At 35.7% G+C, this 21,852-nt stretch overlaps 1 protein-coding gene across 2 annotated transcripts in view; it reads right to left on the bottom strand.

The window, feature by feature from the left end:
* Positions 1-21,852, bottom strand: part of efl1 (elongation factor like GTPase 1) — a 148,978-nt gene that overhangs the window by 18,229 nt on the left and 108,897 nt on the right. For both annotated transcript variants that reach the window (XM_065249452.2, XM_073811888.1), the window contains exons 17-18: positions 14,718-14,865; positions 1,813-2,681 (exon numbers count right to left, since the gene is read on the bottom strand). In XM_065249452.2, coding sequence (XP_065105524.2) covers positions 1,813-2,681; positions 14,718-14,865 — 1,017 coding nt within the window. The remainder of the gene's footprint in view (positions 1-1,812; positions 2,682-14,717; positions 14,866-21,852) is intronic.

Genomic DNA, 21,852 nt, shown 5'->3' with positions numbered 1-21,852 from the left:
TTCCTATATAACTAGAGCTTATACGCATGCTTTAAAGTTCAGGGAGGTCTTTATTAGTCACAGCCTTGCTTATCAAGCAGTTTTTGAACAAGAGACCGAATAGTGTCGGGACATAATGAAGGGCTCGTCCCTTTAAAAGATCAATCCATTTTTTTTATATGCAAATTTTCCAGCTCCCCTAGAGTTAAACATTTGATTTTTAGCATTTTGGAATCCATTCAGCTAATCTCCAAATCTGGCGGTACCACTTTTAGCATAGCTTAGCATAATCCATTGAATCTGATTAGACTGTTAGCATCACGCTCAAAAATAACCAAAGAGTTTTGTTATTTTTCCTAGAAAATAAGCAAATTTTCAAAAAAGTGGAGTGTCCCTTTAAATTAAACCACTATTTGCATTTAGTTAACCATGAATCTTGATTTATTCCTATATATGCTTGCAGGTGCTTTTAGGGAAGAAGAGCATATTGCACTGCAAAAAATGATTTTCAAGAAAAAAAATTCTTGTTTTCAGTAAAAATATTAAAAAATACTTAAATTAAGATACTTTTTCTTGATGAGCAAACCGACCCAAGAAAATAAGTCTAGTTTATAGACCAAAAATATAAAATGTAAGTGATTTTGTGCATAAAACAAGTAAACAAATCTGCCAATGGGGTAAGCAAATTTTTCTTGAATTTAGTGTTTAAGACAAATGTTCAAGATTTTTTGCTTACCCATTGGCAGATTATTCTGCTTGTTTTATGCACAAAATCATTTAAATTTGATATTTTTGGACTTATTTTCTTGGGTAATTTTGCTCATCAAGACAAAGCATCTTAATTTAAGATTTTTTTTCTACTGAAAACACTGCAAAAAATTATTTTCAAGAAGAGATTTTCTTAGTATTTTTGTCTTGTTTTCAGTAAAAATATCTAAAAATTCCTAAATTAAGATGCATTTTCTTGATGAGCAAAACAACCCAAGATAATAAGTCTAGTTTTTTGACCAAAAATGTCAAATTTAAGTGATTTTGTGCATAAAACACGCAAAAAAATCTGCCAATGGGGTAAGCACATTTTTGTTGAATTTAGTGTTTAAGAAAAATGTTCAAATTGTTTTTGCTTACGCCATTGGCAGATTGTTTTGCTTGTTTTATGCACAAAATCACTTAAATTTAATATTTTTATCTAAAAACTAGACTTATTTTCTTGGGTAATTTTCTCATCAAGAAAACGCATCTTAATTTAAGAATTTTTTTAAATTTATACTGAAAACACTGCAAAAAATGATTTTCAAGAAAAGATTTTCTTAGTATTTTTGTCTTGATTTCAGTAAAAATATCTAAAAATTCCTAAATTAAAATGCATTTTCTTGATGAGCAAAACAACCCAAGAAATAAAGTGTAGTTTTTTGACCAAAAATGTCAAATTTAAGTGATTTTGTGCATAAAACACGCAAAAAAAATCTGCCAATGGGGTAAGCAAATTTTTGTTGAATTTTTGTTGAATTTAGTGTTTAAGAAAAATGTTAAATTTTTTTTGCTTATGCCATTGGCAGATTTTTTTGCTTGTTTTGTGCACAAAATCACTTAAATTTTATATTTTTATAAAAAAAACTACACTTATTTTCTTAGGGCGTTTTGCTCATCAAGAAAAAATAGCTATTAACAGATATTTTTAATGAAAACAAGACAAAAATACTAAGAACAGTTTTTCTTGAAAACAATTTTTTGCAGTGTGGATAAAATATTGCACACCTTTTAGGTGAGTTTAGTGGAAAAACTTGACTCATCTATAAGCCATAAAAGCATATTTTTTAACCTCCTGCTTACCTAAGACTTCAGCAGTGGCCATGATTTCGCAGGTGTACGTCGCAGCCATCAGTCGCTGAGGTTGGGCTTGAAAGGCGTAACGACAGGCCTCCTTCACGGTGGCGATGAGCTGACCCGAGAAAGGCCCGTAACAGTCCACCGAGCTTCCACTTTGGGTGTCCGTACTGGGCTCCTTATCTACCAAGTCCTTCTGAAAGTTCATGTCCCAAGTTTCTATCGAGAAGCAAACACCCATCAAGGGTTCTTCACACATGGGGCCGGAGAGCGTTGCCAATTGAAAGCCACTTACGATGCTGTTGTCAAAGTCTCTGAACGTTAATGTCTCTGGCCTTTCTTTCTCTTGATCCAAACACTGCCATATAGAAGGTCTCCGGTAGCTTTCGATGCTGTTGAGAAGAATGTTCGGCCCGCAGCGGCGCGGACCGAACGCCCAGATACGCTCCACGGCACCTCTCCATTTGTGGCCCTGCAGATGGCTCTCCAGTTTGACCTTAAAGTCCTGGATGTTCTCCAGAATTTTCTGGTTGATGTCCAGAGTCTTGCCCTCCCGGACGAACGTGCTAAACTGCTCCATTGTGCGTATGACCTCTACGTTGTCCTCCAGCAGACGGGTCACTTGCTCTGGGAGAGGGATAGCCCGTACCCTGACCGTGGCCATCTTGTTAGGGGTGGTGAGGATGACCAGACCGGTGGAATCCACCTGGATGCCTTCGGGATACTTGGACTGATCGTCTTTAACCTGGTGAATCACGGCCACCTTCTGCTGCTTGCCCATTTCTTCATTCACCATGTCCACCTTGGGCGGCCGAATGATCGTCTCGCGGAAGGGTATGATTGGTTCGGAAGCGCTGATCTCGATTTTAGCAAACCTAGAGGAGCGAGATAAATTTATTATTGTATGCAATAATATCCTCCCTTCTTTGCTATTACAAAAACCTTATGTTTCAATAAAATGATTGCTGCCGCTGAGAGGCTGGCACCCGGCCAAGGGTAAGAGCCGGGCTCTGATATTTTAGCAACTTGTTATGGCATTGTAAAATCTAATTTACGATGGCTCATTCATGCAGAAAATATTCAAATACACATTTATCTCTTTCTGTCTGTGTAAAGAATCTGTAAATCATATACATTGGGCAGAATAATTGTGTAGGTATACATAATGCATGTATCTATGGCCTAAATCTAATAAGGGACCAAAACACCCCGGAGTCATTGGTTTATGCAGACAGCTGGTCGGTCGGGTCTCGTGGGTCACCGGGTTTTAAACGGAGCAGACGGCTGACACGATTGCAGACAACACCGAATCTTCCAGTAATCCAGTTAGACCCAGACGGCCATGGACGCTTTGGGAAGCAGATAATCCGGTGGAAAATATTTACTAAAAACCATCTGAGCAGAGCCGAGAGCCGTGACGGGGCGATCTTCAGGCAATGCTGTCTCTTCTGGCGTTACGTGTTTCACAATAATCATCCTCTCTTACTTCCTTTTTTTCGTTGCTATACGCCTCTTAAACCTTGTTATTTTTGCTCTTCCCTAACTTGTAATTGCAAAAATCTGCCTTTATTATTTTTCACTTTCTTTATCCGCACAGTAACCCTGTAATCTGCCTAAAGGAAGCTAGATGAGATCTTCTTCCTTATCTATGTTGGTCTTGTGGTTTAGCATCAGGTGCCAGATTTAAATAGATAGATAAAGATATTCTGCATCCAACATGTTAAAGATAAATAACACTATCATTTCAAGTACAAAAATCTCAAATAATGAACTTTTTTAAGTCCATCAGTGGGTGTAACCCTTTCACGGGTCACATGAGCCGACAGTTGACCCACTTACTGCCGAGGATGTGATGTCATCATCCCGTCACTAAGGGCATGGCACGACCTCGTTTTTAAGACTTGGCTGGAGCACAAGCGCGCCAGCGTTAGAGATCTGGACAGACTATCGCTGAACTGCTTTGACATGGAGGTCTGATGGGATATTTTTAAACGCCACTCAGACAGTGGAGTAAACGCTGCCGGCGGTCTGACCTCGGCCTCTCTTGACCTCAGGGTTGACCACCGCCCGAGGGCTGACGGTTTCTCACTGCTGCCTTTGCTCTCGTGAGTCTCTGGTGTTTGTTTTTGACCTCAGGGAAGAGCTGGTGACCAGATTACATCCCGCTCACTGAACCACACTGCTAGCTGAGTACGTGTTGAAACTGGAAATTGCTTGGTGTGGGTTAAACGGTATGACACTTGTAAAAGCCAAAGTCTTTGTGTTTTTGTAGGCTATACCATAAAAGTGCTAAGTAAGTAAGAAATCAATCACCAACGTGTCTTTTGTTTTCTTATTACGAGCTCTAAAACTTTATTTTTTAGGTATAAAGAGGCAGACATGACCTGAGCCGTATATAAATATGTATTTGAAGAGCGCACTGCAGATGCAAAACCCTACTACTTAAAAAAAAGTTTCCAGTCACTCTTTTCCATCCTTTCTGAATAAAGGTTATTACTCAAAAAATCAGTAAGTATCCTAATATATTCGGTAAACCTTCTTTAACCGAGTAGCAAAAAAATCTGCTAATGGAATTAGACATTTTTTGCTGAATTTTTCTTGTATTAAGTAATATTTTCATCAAGAAAATACATCTTGATTTAAGAATTTTTAGATATTTCAACTAAAAAACAAAAATGCTAAGAAAGAAAATAATTTTTTGCAGTGCATTCTTAAAAATGTTCTTGAATTTAGTGTTTAAGAAAAATCTTCAAGATTTTTTTGCTTACCCCATTGGCAGATTTTTTTGCTCGTTTTATGCACAAAATCACTTAAATTTGATATTTTTTGTCTTAAAACTAGACTTATTTTCTTGGATCGTTTTGCTCATCAAGAAAAAGCATCTTAATTTAAGAATTTTTTAATAATTTTACTGAAAACAAGACAAAAATACTTAAAATTATTTTTTTCTTGAAAATCTTTTTTTGCAGTGTGTATGTAATTGTTGCAAAAAAAAGTATTACAAAACTAGTTAATCTCTTTCTATTTTTAAGTTACAGTAGTTTGTGTCATTTTATACACTGTAAAAAGTAAAAGTCGTATCTTCTTAAAAATATATATACTGGTAACACTTAAAAAATGTTTTTTCAACTTTAAATTTTCACTTAGTTTTTTAAGTTGTAAAAAACAAAACAAAAATAATTAGGCATTACCAATTGCAGTAATTTTTTTTTTTTACTTTTAACAAGTGTAGCTATGAGTTTTGGCCCTAAAATGACAATTAGGTAGAGTGCACACCAAAGCGTTTACACTATATGTTTTTAATTGTTTCCAATGGAAGTGCGGCGCTTTTAAAAAAAGCCAGTAGCTGGCGGGTTTTGTCCATGCTGGGCGCCGGCGCTCTGCTGTTTTTCTGCGCTCAGTGCCGAAAGTTGAAAAATATTTGACTTTGGGACGACCTCTTACATATCGTCGCTGCCCGATGAAACTCACGTATGTCCAAAATGGTTACTTTTCAGGAAGTGAAAAAAACACCGTATTTCAAAAGCAGTTGAATGTAGCGTTGTCCTACTTGGTACGGCATCTTCACATGTAACCATATTCATATGCCAGTGTAATAATATAACCCACATTTGACCAAAATTGAGTTTAAATGGAAATTCGTGCATATTTTACAGTAACGGTGGTCGATACGCGTTCTTCCGATCATTAATTAGAATGGCCAAGTCGCTCAGTTTATTAAATAGCCTACGTCTTAGTTTATTAAATACGCTTAGTTTATTAAATATTATTATACATTTATTAAATGTCTCTTGCAAATTATGAAGGGACAATGAATCAATACACTGACATGTATTGATACTTTATTTGCACAGTCCTACCGTACTTTTGTCACTCCTAGAAGTACGTCTGGCGTCAGGGGGGAAACGTTTACCTCGATGAAGGAAAGTCATTGTCTCACCAGGCTATGTTTATTCGGCTATCCAGTGCTGAGCTTCGATGAAACTTCACGAGACCGTTGAGATGCTTCCACAGGGCGGGTGATACGCGGCGTGATTGACAGCTTTGACACCAAATGAAGATACGTGAAAATCAGATGACATGATTTCACAACTTTTCATTGGCCATTTAGATATGTGAAGCATATTGTATACGGAAATTAATCTGGACATTCAATCCGTCGAAAAATCTCAAAATCGGCAAAATGGACATACGTGGTTTTCATCGGACAGCGACGATATCCCTCCTTTTTTGTCTAATCCTTGTATTTTGCTCCTATATCTGCATTTCCATTACCATTTAAATTGCACAAATTGACATTGTGAATTAAACATATGGCCAAATGTTAATTTCGCAAAAACTCCCATATATCGCAGTTTGAAAACAAGTTTGAACACAATTGCATAAGGTGGTTTATAAGGCAATTCATAAAAGGTGTATTTCCCAAAACTGCAATGGTTTATTCGCATTTTCCAGTCACCTGATGCAAGTAAGTCACATAATTTTTCAATTGCCTAATAATTTGTTACGATTATGACGATTAATTGCCTGTTTTAGGGCTTTGAAGGTTACGATTTATTATCTGTTTTATTGCTTTGACATTTAATTCTCATACATTTTTTTGTTTGTTCGTGAAATAATTTTCACATATTGCTGTAATTATTTAAATAAAATCTTTTTCAAGGTTTACCTGGATGTAAATATTAATACACATATTTAATATTAATTATTTAATGAATTTAGCTTTCAAAACCTGAATATTCTTTATAAGAAATAAACACAATAAACAAAATAAAAAAATGCAATCAAAATAAAATGACCATACCAGAGCAGGCCTTAAATAGTAGCCAGTCCTACTAAGGTCATATTAGTACTAGACCACATGCAAACAATTTTATTCCTTACAGATCCTTAACTCTTTCACCGCCAGCGTTTTTTAAAAAAGTTGCCAGCCAGCGCCAGCGTTTTTCATGATTTTCACCAAAGTTTAATGCCTTCCAGAAAATGTTCTTCTTTAAATATATAAACATACAATATACCAAATAAAAGAACAGACCCTCTGCTTTCAAACAAAAAAAAACCTTTCATCCTACCTTCAGTGGTTCTTTTGTAATCAGCTTTTGAATATGGGTAGGTTTCTGCAAAAACACCACATTTTGAGCAAAAAGCAGAGATAATTCCATTTTTGTGACGGACTTTTCATAGAGATCCCATTCAGAGCGATCTTTAAAACAGACACGGACATGCAGCCGCTTGCCATAGGGCAATACTTCCGGGTTTAAAAAGTTGCGGTGGATAATAGCGGTATTGCGGAAAGACGGAAAATCTCGTCATTGGCGGGGAAAGAGTTAAGAATAGCATCCTTCACTTCGCTAAATTTGGAATTGCTGTTTTGGAAATGTATGATTGACCTGGCAGTTACTTATAAAAGTTTTGCAGCATTTCATTAAATGCTGTTTTTTCCACTGTATTGAAAGGTTTTGCAATGTATCAGTTAAGGAGCGCCATCTGATACGGTCTCGTTTAAACAGGCGCTGCAGCTCCCCCTTGTGTTTTAAAAGAGATGTGCAATCATTGCGGTGATCTGAAATCATCGCGATGAGGTCAAACAATTGCGATGAGACGATTATTTAATCATTGTGACAGCCCTAAATATGAAATGGTATGTACTAAAACCTCCAAAAAACACCTAAATACATGTCTGTTCCCAAGTATAATAGGATTTCCTTGCCAATAATGAAAAAAATTAAAACAAAAACACCTATACGTTGCTGCTCCCAAGCATAAGGGACTTTCTTTGGCATTAATGTTTGGATAATACTATTACGTCTCCTTTGGTTAAAGTTTATGCCTAGTGCGGAGGATGTGATATTAGTTAACCTAGCAACATCGGTCGACATGATGTTTGGAATGACTTATCGCAAGAGGAGTCGCATATTATCGAATAACGGAAAAGAGGAGTCGCATATTATCGAATAACGGAAAAGAGGAGTCGCATATTATCGAATAACGGAAACGCCATCATTTTGCAATAGTCTTTAGGAAAGTTTTGTGCAAGTCTGCAATAAAAACGCAGCTACTGATCCAATCAATTTCTGAAGAATAAAATCTATGACAGAGTAAAACAGGCCACAAGCATGCCATGCTAACTTAGACTGCCTAGTCAACTAGTAATTCAGACAACCCAAAAAATGTTTGATTTTAAAACTATGCACTTAACTACATCGCTAATAGATCAGTATGTCTTAGGAGAACAAAAGAGAAACAGGAAAAAAATGAACAAGACATAAATATGCCATACAAGTTATTTATGGGTGTAGGGAACAGAAACATCTCAATCTACGGGGAGTACAAACATGTTTACATCTTGTGCATGAACCTGAGCTACTCCAAACCGTCCCAATATGGCCTCAACTTCAGTCAAGCCAAATGACACCTGAGGGATCTCTCTCACTATCAACGACCATTAAACACGCTCGAGCGGAGGACGTTTTGGCGAAAATGTAAAAAACAAACCAGTGAGGCTTTTCTTCACGACAACTGACAACAGAACAAAGCAACACAGTCGAGAGACGAGTGCTAATTTACAGGCCCATGGCTCGAGGCGAAGCACCAGATGGAGAGAGTAAGAGCTCATTTGTGTCTCCTTACACCATTACTACATTTTTTAGCAAAAAAATGGTTTCACGAGCCGATCGCTGTTCTAACACAGTCATGTCAGGAACATCCAAAATAATCTTTATCCCTCTCACTTCCTTTGTCCATTTCTTCATATTTTTGTAGTACTAAGAGAGTTTCTTAATGACACGCAGCCAACACTGTACCATTGCGGCATGCGGTACTCGCATCAAAAGTCTTTCTGGTGGCTTGTCAAGAAGCATGGCCAATCTTTTTTCTTTTAATAAAAACAAAACAGAAGATATTCATAATTACCAGTCACCTAATTTACATATAAACGGCACCAACCAGTTGTACAAACAGTGCCAGGAGTTATCAAGCTTTAGAAATTAAACAAAGAATAACTTTGTTCATTTGCATTTAGTGCTCTGCAAAGCAAAAGCATTGTCTGTTTATTTTTCTTAATGAAGAAGACTGCTAATTTATTCATAAAAACAGTTTTAAGAGAAATGAAACGAAGCCGACCAGCCGATACATTTTTTTCAGTGAACGCTGCTGATATTACAGTACGGGTACACCAAAGCATTTAAATGCGGCTGAAACCGCCAGGCGGATGCCAACTGTGGGCGCTTGCCAGCCTTTCTTCAGCTTTGGTTGATATAATGCTCCTATTTTGTTTATCAGTCGTTTGATGCACAGGTTAGTTTGGTGGTATTTGTCCCGCAATGAAAAGTGCATTCGTTAAAATATTTTAAATTAATATTTAATCTTCCTCACCTTACTTATGAGGTAAACAGCTGTGTAATAAGCAGTTGGAGTATCTTGAGGGTCCACATTCAGCCCCCATCTCTGATCTAAATATCTTTGATTATTAAAATCTCAACCAGATCTTTCTCCTGATTGGACGTCTGTACGTTTTCATTTCGTCTGCAACATCCGCTCGGCATGTGGGAGTTAGATTTAAGAACAATGTTCACAAGATGTTTTGTGACATTTATAATTAGGAATGTATGTGAATTCACTCAATTTAAGATGCTTAGTAAACGTTTGTACAAAAAAGACTTAAAATAGACCCCGACGCTTTCCAGATGATGCACATATGCAGAATTTTTTTTTTTTAAAGTGCCTTTTTGTTTGTAACTTTTCAAAATAAAAATATAGGAGCTTTTTAGGATCAGAACTTTTTTGCACCAGTATGTGTTTTAATAGCAATTTTGTAATAAATAATTAAATATGTCCTAAACATCTCCGCCCCCCCCTTTTTTTTTTACCTCAAGTGAAGTATTAGACACAATAGTACACAAACAGGACCTGATATAAATCCACAATACTGCAAAGACTGAAATTCACAAATCGGTTACTAAATTGCTTTCAGGCGTTTTAAAAAGGTACAGATTTCATCTCGTGTAATATGGAGGACCACAAGAGTCATGCAAAATGTAATAAGGAACATCAATATTTAATAACTACCTGGACAATAAAAATTGCAATTAATAGGTTTGTTTAAAAATTCATTAATTAATCTATAAATAAATAGACTAAGTTACAAAAAAATCATTTTGTAACATTTTATTAGGCAATAAAAAGTGAGATTATAAAAATAATGTAGAAATGAAATATTAATCTATTAATAAATAGTTCAAAGTAATATAACAACATAAAACACTCAATAAGTTCATCATTTTAAATTGAGTTTATAAATTCTTAATTAAATAATGGAATTTCAACATGTATTTCAAAAAGCGATTTAAAAATAAAAATAAATAACTGGATTTATAAATTGAACTACGAATACAGGTTTAAATTAGGCATTTAAAAGCGAATTTCCATTTAACATTTCTGTTTTCATTTCCCGATGGTTCTCCTTATTCTTTTCGCTATTCGATTTGCTTTTCGTTTTAGCCTCTCATTTCTACGTTATTTTATAATCTCACTTTTTATTGCCTAATAAAATGTTACATAATGATTTTTTTGTAACTTTGTATATTTATTTATAGATTAAATAATGCTTTTTTAAACAAATCTATTAATTGCTATTTTTATTGTCCAGGTAGTAATTAAATATTGAAGTTCTTTATTACATTTTGCATGACTCTTGTGGTCCTCCATAGTGTAAAGATTTGAGATATTGGAGAAAAAGCTTAGCTAATGATATGCAAGGAGATATGCAATTACGAAACTAACAGTAACTTTTCGACTAATATTTATCATGTGGTGCTGCTAATTTATGCAGCTATGCTGTTTATACAAGGCAGAAGTCAAGGGCAAATGTAAACTGGTGTCTTATTAAAATGGAAGAGAGCATCTTTAACATTTGAATGTTGAAGGTTTCTTCTGTCAAATAACAGCTAAAGCAGCTCCAGGGTATTTAGTTTAACCTTTGTGGTTCAACTAGCAAACCAATGAAAATGTATTACTCTTAAATAAGTATTATTCATTTTATACTAAATCATGATTTATACAATTATTATTGCAATCATTGACAAGGTTAACAATTGATAAATAAATGCAGGGGTAATGAAATTTTCAACTGAGCTAATATTTTAGGAGAAATGCAGAGGTCAAGTGGTGCAACCAAAAAGTCAATAATGCTAAAAACGCCCATAAGAAATAAAAAACGTAAAGTGAAATAATTTTAATTAAAGGTGCAATGTAAAACTGTATTTATCTAGGTATACGTATGACATGTTTTGAGCTTCAAACAATATTGTTTCCTCCTTATTCTGTAAAAGAAACTCCAATCTCAACATAACACCGACTGTGACATTACAATCGAGATGTACGCCCCCCAACATTAAATTACACATTCAATTTATTACAATACCAAAAAAACTTACATTTGGAGTTTAGCGCTATGCTAGTTAATGCTACATGCTAGTGTTAAGGTTCTACTATTGACGTTACGGTTGCGTTTTTTAGGTCTATACTGAAAAAACTAAACAAATAAACATTTCCAATCTCCAAATAATTGTTTATTCCTCAAAATCTGTATCTTTATCTGATAGAGGCTCAAACACATAAGGTCAGTTTGCTTTGAAAGCTACCAGCTACTGACTGACATGAGTCATGCTGTGAAACAGCCAATCAGAGCAGAGCTCAACATTATTATTCATGACCCTTCTAAATAAGGCAATAACACCCCGAAATCCTAGGGTTAAAAATGGACATGTAAAACTGTTTCAGGATAATTTTTGCACTTAATAAAGCCACATACCTTCCATGTAGATCTCAGAGAACAATTTAACATATTATATCAATGCATTATTTGGCACCTTTAAAGGATTACTCGAAAAAAAAAAAAAAATTATATCATTAATTAATTACGTTTTTTGAGGAAAACATTCCAGGATTTTTCTCAATTTAATAGACTTTAGTCGACCCCAACAGTTTACAGTGTAAATGCAGTTTAAAATTGCAGTTTCAATGCAGCTTGAAATGGCTCTAAATGATCCCAACCGATGCATAAGGGTCTTATCTAGCAAAACGATTGACATCTTCAGCAAAAAAAATAAAATATATATACTTTTGAACCACAACTTCTTATCTTGGACTCGCGCCAGCACGACCTTACGTAATGCCTAATGCACATACGTAATGCACTTCGAAAGGTTGTGCATGACGTATGCGAAACTACTGCCCCCTGTCTTTACAAGTTTGGAGAAAGAGTTTTGTCTTTGTTTAAAATGGTCCGCAAGTGTACATTTGTGATGCGTGACCTTTCGACATGATTACATAAGGTCGCGCTGGCGCGTCACACGGCCGGCAGAAGACAAGAAGTTGTGGTTTAAAAGTACATATTTTTTATTTTCTTGTCAAAAAATGTCAATCGTTTTACTAGATAAGACCCTTATGCCTCGGATGGGATCGTTTAGAGCCATTTGAAGCTGCATTATAACTGCAATTTTAAACTGCATTGAAACTGTGAACTGTTGAGGTCCAAGTCTATTAAAAGCGTTCTAAGCGAATCTGCGAGACGTTCGTTTTTGTTGACGTTTGAATTGTTTTCAAACAGACGGAGCGTAGCTAACTCCTCCCCCTCCCTTCCGTGCTTTCATGAACGCGCCCAACCCCTACCCCCAAATCCTTCTTGTCGTTTATTGGTTGAAACACTTTGTTATGGTTTCTGTTTGTAGGTTTGGCCACTATGTTATTATTATTGTATTAAGTACAAGCTAAGGTTGTCTTTTATTAATTACTTTTTTTGAAAATAATATTATAATGTAAAAATAATTATGTAAATATTATATTTCAACATTATAATAATGATTAGGGTTATAAGTTGTTCTTTAATTTTTACAAAGTACAAAGGTTTAGTTGAATGACGATTAGTTTTTTTTTTCTTAAGGAATGAGATCCAATGTTCTTAAATTCATATTTCTCAAATTATAATTTTTTATGGCACAGTTAGGGATGTTAACAATTAATCGATCTTTGATTAACTGTCGATAAGAATTAAATCGATAAAACGTAACGATTGTCGAATAAGCAAGATCACACACGTGTGTGCGTTGCCTGCGCATACAGCCGGAGAAAAAAATGAAGCGAGCGCGCAGAAGTAAAACTAGCCATGATCACAATGATGCTCGATGCCAAACACACACCTGGGCTTTTTAATGTCATGGGAGATGAGGCTGGCTGCCAACGCAATGAAATGGCATCCGCAGTGGATCTGATAAGGACCGATATAGAAAATGCAAATACGGTTAGGATACTGAAAGCAAAGACCCTCTTCAGGGAAGCCTGCAAGCTTAGCATAGCAACGCTGCTATACACAAGGAAGTTTGCACTATTACTGTTAACGATTATTCGATTGATTGATCGTTAATTTAAACAATCATCCAATATGGGAAATTGCATAAATTAGGCACAGTTTTTACATTTTTAAATTATTTTCAGGATTATGGTTTTAAATGGCACTATTAAACAAACAAAAAATCAACATGAGACAGGGAAACTTATCTGGCAAAGAGACAACAATCAGTTTTACCTTTTAACTTTTTCCTGATATGCATTACATTCATTCTTAAAAGAAACGTTTTTAGGAGCTTGTTTGGACATTGATTTTTATATGAAATATAACATATTAAAATATATTAACTATGACAACATATAAACAGTGTTGGGGAAAGTTACTTTTAAAAGTAATGCATTACAATATTAAGTTACTCCGCAAAAAAGTAACTAATTGCGTTACTTAGTTACTTTTTATGGAAAGTAATGCTTACGTTACTTTTAAGTTACTTTTGCGTTACTTTTTCTTACTTGGCTGAGGCTTGATCTCTTTCAGGCCTTTCAGGTGTTTTTTATGATCGCAAAAATGTCAAGCTCTGGCCTGCCATATCCGTTTCTGACTCAAACTGTTCCCGCTCAGGCGCACAGAGTGCGTAATTCTACGTTAATATGTTTAAGTTTAATTTAGTACATTATTTTATTTTTAAATTGAATTAATTAAACTGAAAAGTAACTTTTTTTAAAGGAACTCAAATATCAATGTGTACATTTATAAAGTAATGCGTTACTTTACTCGTTACTTCAGAAAAGTAATATTATTACGTAATGCGCGTTACTTGTAATGCGTTACCCCCAACACTGCATATTAACTATATAATAGGTGCATTATTATAGGCTTCAGAAAGTAGGACTTTTTTGGATTAGTTTTCTCAAAGCCACAATGTTGTGCCACATATACGAAGCAGTATATCTCCAAACAAAGTGAATAAAAATGACAAAGCTTGGATAATGCACAAATAATTTGCTGAGCCAGTTTTTGTGTTAAGAATGAATTTTAAAGGCGAGAATCTCTGGGATTGTACAGAGAGCTGAACGCTTAAAGAGCGACATCTAAAACTGTTGATCTGAGACCACCGCGGTGAAAGAGAGAAAGAGACATATACAGCTGGAAGAGATGAGAGCTAAGGGTGGAAATCTTGCTTGTTAAAATTCAATATAACACAGAGACTGAAAACACAATAATGATATTCAGTCACTTATTAACACTGCAAATTATAAAGTGAACAAAAAATCAAAACAGACCATCCTAAACTAAAAATAATTTAAATAATAAGAACAAAACAGATTTAATTTCTTGTGGTCATCTGTCTATGGTCTAAACACTTCTGTGCTGATATTCATTAATGACATCACACATGCAATATATATTTTTAATATTGTAATATAACCAGATTTTGATAGAGGATCATCGTTCAATCTTCAATGCAGATACAGCACAAAAACGCCCAAAGCTCAACACCATTATGTGTTGGCCTTAAGATACTGTATGTGAGATTATGTGTGTTTATACAGTAGTAGTTCACCTCTCCCTCAAGTCATCCAGGCAGCGCTGCAGGTGCACCTCCCCTGCAGTAACCAGAACATGTTCTCCTGTCTCCTGTATCAACACCTCCGCACACGGGTCAGCCTGGTTCAGCAGCTTCATACCTCGTACCAGCTTCGGCATCTCACCTACACACATACACACACACATACACAGACGGAGGAAACAAAAAACACAGCTCAGGCAAAAACTGAAAATATATGCAAGAGAATATCTAGTTCATTTTTCCATCAATATCAATATACTAAGTTGACTTATTTTTGTCTCTTAAATATATATATTTAGCACACTTCATTGATGCATGTCCTATTTATATGGGTGTAACGAGATCTCGTTTCTTGTTTAGGTTTCCAATAATGTTCGTTTGGGAGCTCATGTGAAGTCTGAGATGCGTTGTGTTTGTCTGTTGATCAGTGTCAGAAGTCTCAGCAGATTAAACCCTCACACAGAGTTACATGATTTAATGTCTGCATGTTCTTGCTCAAAAAATGACAGTGGCTGTATAATTTCTAGTGTAAGGAAATGGACATATATTAAATATTAATATGGATTTAAACATTGTTTGGCTAAAAATAAGCGTTTCTCTCCGTCTAAAGTGAAAGTGAAAGTGAAGACAGCGTCCGCGAGACGAGTCCTCTATCGCCCCCTGCAGGCATTTGTTATAATATATACATAATGCTTTTTAAATAGGCCACAAATGTAATGTGTTTGTAAATGTAATTTGGTTTTAATACGTTATTTGAACCAATTATTATTGCATCTTCGTTATTATGTAATTTTAAATGCTAATGCTCACTTGGGTCTATTTTTATTACCCCAAAATAACAAATTACTTCATTATCAGTTAGCAAAATAATTGTTAGGGCCAGTCCTTGATTAGTTAAAACATTTAAAAATAATGTGATTTCAGTTTCTTATTCATTTATTTTATCATTGAGGGTTTTTTAAAAAGTGTAAAAATATCGTCTCGTCTCGTTCTCGTGAACCCAATCTCGTGTTTCGTCTCGTCTCGTGGATTAAGTGTCTCGTCACACCCCTACCTATTTACCATTAACATATACAGCATGTAACTAAATGATGGCAAGCACATAGTTGACGGTACCCTTTGACATACTAGGAAAAACAAATACTATCACAATTTATGCTGGCGACTTTTAAGTGACTTACAGTTAGGGTTGCAAACTTCTGGGAATTTTCAAGGCTGGAAACTTTTCATGAAAATATATTATGGGAATAAACTAGGAATTTGAAAAAAAAAAAAATGCAGCGTTGCCTTTAACAGGAAACTTAAAAGAATCTTGCAGCATAATTTGAAAACCACAAAAGCAACCATTGCTGCATCCGAGTCCAAGGACTGCAGTAAGTTTTGATGATAAAACTATAAAACGTATGCTTTTGTGTTACCACAATTATAATCAATTAAAGTTTTACTTACAATTAAATTAGTCAAGAAGTTTTTCGAATCGATTTGATAGCTTGTGAATCGAAATTTAATTGATCTGGAACATCTGAATCGATACCCAGCCCAAGTGTAACCCCCAATTGGGCCAAAGAATGAGAAATATTAAATATTTTATCCACCTTGATGGCATATAAGCGTAATTATCAAAATAATAATAATAATAATAATAGCATTTTATTAGTTCACAGCTCGACATAAGGGACTACCCAGTGGCCCAGTGTGAGAGAAGCTCGGGCCAGTAAACCCTATTGTCACTTGCCCAATCGGGCCAGTGCTTCACCCTAAGTCACTAAAATATATTTTCTGTCTGCGGTCGTCTGTCTGTATGTACTCTTATGCAATGTTACCATTGAGACATTTTAAGTGAAATATCAAGAAGTTTTTTTATTTGTATTAGGGTCAGTGACAAAAACGGTTTGGCAAGATGAAAAATGCAAAAAGCTTCTTTTTTTTTAAACTTGTTTTAAAAGCATGCATCTGGTTTATTTAAATGCACATAGTGTATTTTATGTTGATTTTATGCAATAAAAATTGCACCATTTTTATGAAAGTTAAAACTTAATGGAAGGGATGTGCATTTATGTCATTTTTTCCATTTAAATTAATCCATAGGTCTGAAGAACGAGTACTCGATTAACTGGGGGCGGGGCAATCAAAGGGGCGGGGTGTACACATCATGGTGAAAATGAAAATATTTTTATTAAAAACGCGCGAATAAAACTTAATTTTGAAGAAACTATGACAGAACAACGAACACATACTAGATTCCTAATTAATTAAATGTTTTTAACAGAAACCTCTAACAGGAAATGCTGCGTGATCAAGTGTAACTAAAGGGTTAATAAACTCAAACTGAAGCGCTTTCTATATGACGCACTCTACCTAATATTAAGCCTTTTTACAACATAAAAAATATGCTCTTTTAAACCACAACTTTTCGTCTAGGTCCGGTCCAGCGCGACCTAACATAAATGCGTAGTGACGTAGGGAGGTCACGTGTTACATATATAAAACGCACATTTGCGGACCATTTTAAACAATAAACTGACACAAAGACATTAATTAGTATCAGTTGACATACAACAACGTAGGAACGGTCCTCTTTCTCAACACTTGTAAACACTGGGGTGGAGTTTCGCGTTCGTCCTCTGTGACCTCTTGACGTCATGACGTATTGCGTGGGGTCACGCTGGCGCATCACGACCGGATCTAGACGAGAAGTTGTGGTTTAAAAGTGGATTTTTTTTTCTTGTCAAAAATGACAATCGTTTTGCTAGATAAGACCCTTATGCCTCGTTTGGGATCGTTTATAGTCCTTTGAAACTCCGTTGAAAAAACTGTTAAGTGTTGAGTTAAGTATTAAATGTTGGGCTCTATTAAAGTCCATTAAAATGAGAAAAATCCTGCAATGTTTTCCTCAAAAAACATAATTTCTTCTAGACTGAACAAAGAAAGACATCAACATTTTGGATGACATGGTGGTGAGTAAATTACCTGGATTTTTCTTTTAAGAAAATGGAATATTCCTTTAATGCTCGTATGGCTCTCTGGTATCTCTTGACATTTGATGTTTAAATATAAGATGATCACCCATTGAACTTTTGACGGCGCTGTACATTTTGCACCTGACTGACTGTATTTCCGAAAATCACGGCATCCTTTAAACCATAGTGCCTCAGTGATGTGAGTTGTGGCCGGCTTCACGGGATCGGCGGGCTGCCGTGCATTGTGTGGATCGGCGGGTTGCTGCGGCGCGGTCGTGCGGAATTATCTGTTTGTTTTTGAATCACGCATGGTATTGTTACTGATGTCATACGTCGGTCTGCGTAGCTCGACACGACGTCAAACACGCATCTCCAGACCCAGTCTTTACTACCACATGCGCTTGTAACGCTAACCAGACATCCAAATGCCGCCATATCCACAATAAATAAATAAATAAACAAACACACATGATCATCGTTTTCGTGATCGATCATCGATGCCACGTTCGAGTACTCGAGCAATCGAGTACTCGTGCCCATCCCTAATCTATATTCATTGAGTTGAACCAAGAATCGAGTATAAAAACCGACCCAAGAAATGGAATTGAAAATTGAATCGAGAATCGAAATCGAATCGATTTGATAGCTTGTGAATCGAAATTTAATTGATCTGGAACATCTGAATCGATACCCAGCCCAAGTGTAACCCCCAATTGGGCCAAAGAATGAGAAATATTAAATATTTTATCCACCTTGATGGCATATAAGCGTAATTATCAAAATAATAATAATAATAATAATAGCATTTTATTAGTTCACAGCTCGACATAAGGGACTACCCAGTGGCCCAGTGTGAGAGAAGCTCGGGCCAGTAAACCCTATTGTCACTTGCCCAATCGGGCCAGTGCTTCACCCTAAGTCACTAAAATATATTTTCTGTCTGCGGTCGTCTGTCTGTATGTACTCTTATGCAATGTTACCATTGAGACATTTTAAGTGAACGTAAACTTCTTAGCAATTTCATATAGTTTCTCTTACCTTATTGGTTGTTGTTTTGAGTGATACACAGTTGGTAGTAGTAAGTTAGAGCAAAGATGTGTTAAGATGGCTAGTGTTGTAGTCAAGACCACCTAAACCAAGACCAAGTCATGACCAAGACAGGCCGAGACCGAGACAAGACCAAGACTTTGAAGGGTCGAGACCAAGTCAAGACCAAGACCAGTGCAAGTCACTGCATTAAATCGTATGATAAAATGTGGAATATGCATATGATTAGGCACTACTCATGTGTGTGTGTGTGTGTGTGTGTGTATGCCATAAGAAAAGTGGATAAAATTAAAAATAATAATACTACAATGGCACCATAAAAATCAGTAAATTATAATAATTTTTATAATTATTTAATAAATCTATTTCGTGATATGCCATCAGTTGTGGTCTTGACCGGTCTTGAAATAAAATTCTGAGTCCTCTTCGTCTGACACCGAGACAAGACCGAGTAAACATGAGTTCGATTCCGAGACGAGACCAAGACCTTTAAAAAGTGGTCTTGAGACCGGTCTCATGACCAAGACTGATCTCGAGTACTACAACACTAAAGATGGCGGAGGCGCCAGCGCCCTTGGATTATGAGGCCAAATGTAAACTTTTTTTAGCATCTCGGAAGCAGACATTTACTTAAATAAAACACGATGTTAGAAACTAAACGATGTTTTGCACAGTTTGCCATCGGTTTCCAGGTATAGCAGACAGGATCCTTTTTCGTTGGGACCAGCAACTACCGCAAACAAAAGCTCGAAGCCCATGAGAAAGTCGAAATAACTTTTTAAAGGGTTGCTGATAAAGCTTCATCTGGTCCACTGAACATAATGGTGAGATGTATAAATGAGGAGAATTTTTAGCGCACCGAGAGACATATTCACACAAATTATGTAAAAATGTTGTTAAAAAAAATCATTTGAGATTATATTTTTATGAATATATTTATATATCTTATTAAAAAAATACTAGTTACACCAATTGACACAGACCGGTCACACCACATTGACATTTTTGCAATTATCCCCCAAATATTCTTTCAAAATGAAATAAAACCAGAAATTTTAGACTTGGTCCTTAAATAAAGAGAATGTATGCAAGTAATCTTCAAATTTATTTTGAAATTTTAACCTTTTTACATTTAATTGAACCATACGGACACAAAAAAATTAACGTCACGTCATTGACCCATTACCTTTTTTATTTATGTTTATCATTTATGTTTCCAGAAATTTCCAATTAATTCCTGTTAAATTTTCAATTTAGAATATTTTTTTCAAAATTACCCAGATTAAGTTCCCATGAAAAGTTTTCGAAAATTTCCCGGAAACTTTCTGCCCCTTTGCAACCCTACTTACAGTGGATTTAAGTGCCTACAAGAAACCTCTCCCCTACACCGACCTCTCTTGACCCAAAGGCAATCCCAAGTTATGATTATTATCAAAGTAATCCCAAAACCAGCACATAAAGACGTTTATCACCTCTACAGTATAATGAGGCCTTGTGCTTGTGTGTTTCCACATCTGAGAGATCAGACGGTTTCTTTAGTGTGCCAAACCGAGAAACATTTAACTTCCTCATTAGGTCTGTACTGCTGACTAATGTGTCCCATATGATGCTTCAGATAGAAGAGGTTTCCATGCCACCTCTGTCACTACTGATGGGAATGACCACAGAAAACCTTGAAAACTCACCTTTAAAACCTATTTTTTAACCCACCCTGGAGACATACAAGGGCCATTTCATTCATACTGTTTTGCATTTTTCATGGTTATTCATCGGCTCCGTTTCAAAATCTAGTAAGCTGCCTATATAGGGAGCATTTTAAGGAATCACATGCATGCACTCTCTTAAAGAAAGGGTTTTTACATGGGTATGATAATGCTGCTTTGTAAAATATCAAATTTTTCAGTGTAATTAAATACGCTATTATACCTAATTTTGTTATCTTCTTTATTAGTTTATTTGTCATCGTGTTTGTTAGCATCATCTTTCATTTGTTAGTGTGCTTCTTTAGAGGGAAGGACAATCCTACAAGGTTTTGAAACAGAATCGTTATATCATCACAAACTCTTGGAATAAGATATTAAGCTTACTAAAAATATACTCTAAAAAAAAGTGTTATTATGCGCAGAAGCATGAGTAGCTCCAGGATAGTGAAGAAAATAACTGCTTCCAATGGTTTGTTCATATATACTCTTGAGTCACTGTATGATTCACTGAATTCATATTTCTTTGCTGTATATTTTTTCAACAGTGCACAGCAGTGCTTTGTGTTGTTTACAATAATAGGTAATAGGTAAAATTAATTCTCTTATTTACTCAAACTTAAGCTGTTTAGAAACCATATGACTTCTTTTCATTCAAAGTGATACAAAATTATCAAGAATGTTCAGGCTGCTCTCGTCCATACTAAACGTAGACAGGGACCGAGGCTGTTGAGCTCCGAAATAACCCAAAATATCAGTCTATACAATACGTGCGCTACATTTTAAACCTTCAAACGCCCTAACAAAGCTCTGAAAAGTGTTTTTTCACAGATAACTATCGCTCTCATGCTTAGGTGGGGTTTGGGGGGGCACTGCCCCCCCAGACCAGAGCCAGTTCGGATTTTGTCTGAGCTATTAATGAAATACAAGAATTCATATTTTATTTGTCTAAACTTAATTTTAGTAACATTTAAACCATATTTAAAAACCATTAAGCCACACTCTCTTGCTAACTTAACTCTTTCACCGCCAGCGTTTTAAAAAAAGTTGCCAGCCAGCGCCAACGTTTTTCATGATTTTCACCAAAGTTTAATGCCTTCCAGAAAATGTTCTTCTTTAAATATATAAACATACAATATACCAAATGAAAGAACAGACCCTCTGCTTTCAAACAAAAAAAAACGTTTCATCCTACCTTCAGTGGTTCTTTTGAAATCAGCTTTTGAATATGGGTTGGTTTCTGCAAAAACACCATATTTTGAGCAAAAAGCAGAGATAATTCCATTTTTGTGACGGACTTTTCATAGAGATCCCATTCAGAGCGATCTTTAAAACAGACACGGACAAGCAGCCGTTTGCCATAGGGCAATACTTCCGGGTTTAAAAAGTTGCGGAAGGGCGCCACCTGATGGATAATAGCGG

Source organism: Paramisgurnus dabryanus, chromosome 2 (genome assembly GCF_030506205.2).
Source record: "Paramisgurnus dabryanus chromosome 2, PD_genome_1.1, whole genome shotgun sequence".
NCBI classification, from domain to species: domain Eukaryota; kingdom Metazoa; phylum Chordata; class Actinopteri; order Cypriniformes; family Cobitidae; genus Paramisgurnus; species Paramisgurnus dabryanus.
The sequence above is the reverse complement of the archived record's forward strand: the minus strand, read 5'-3'. Positions and strand labels throughout refer to the sequence as shown.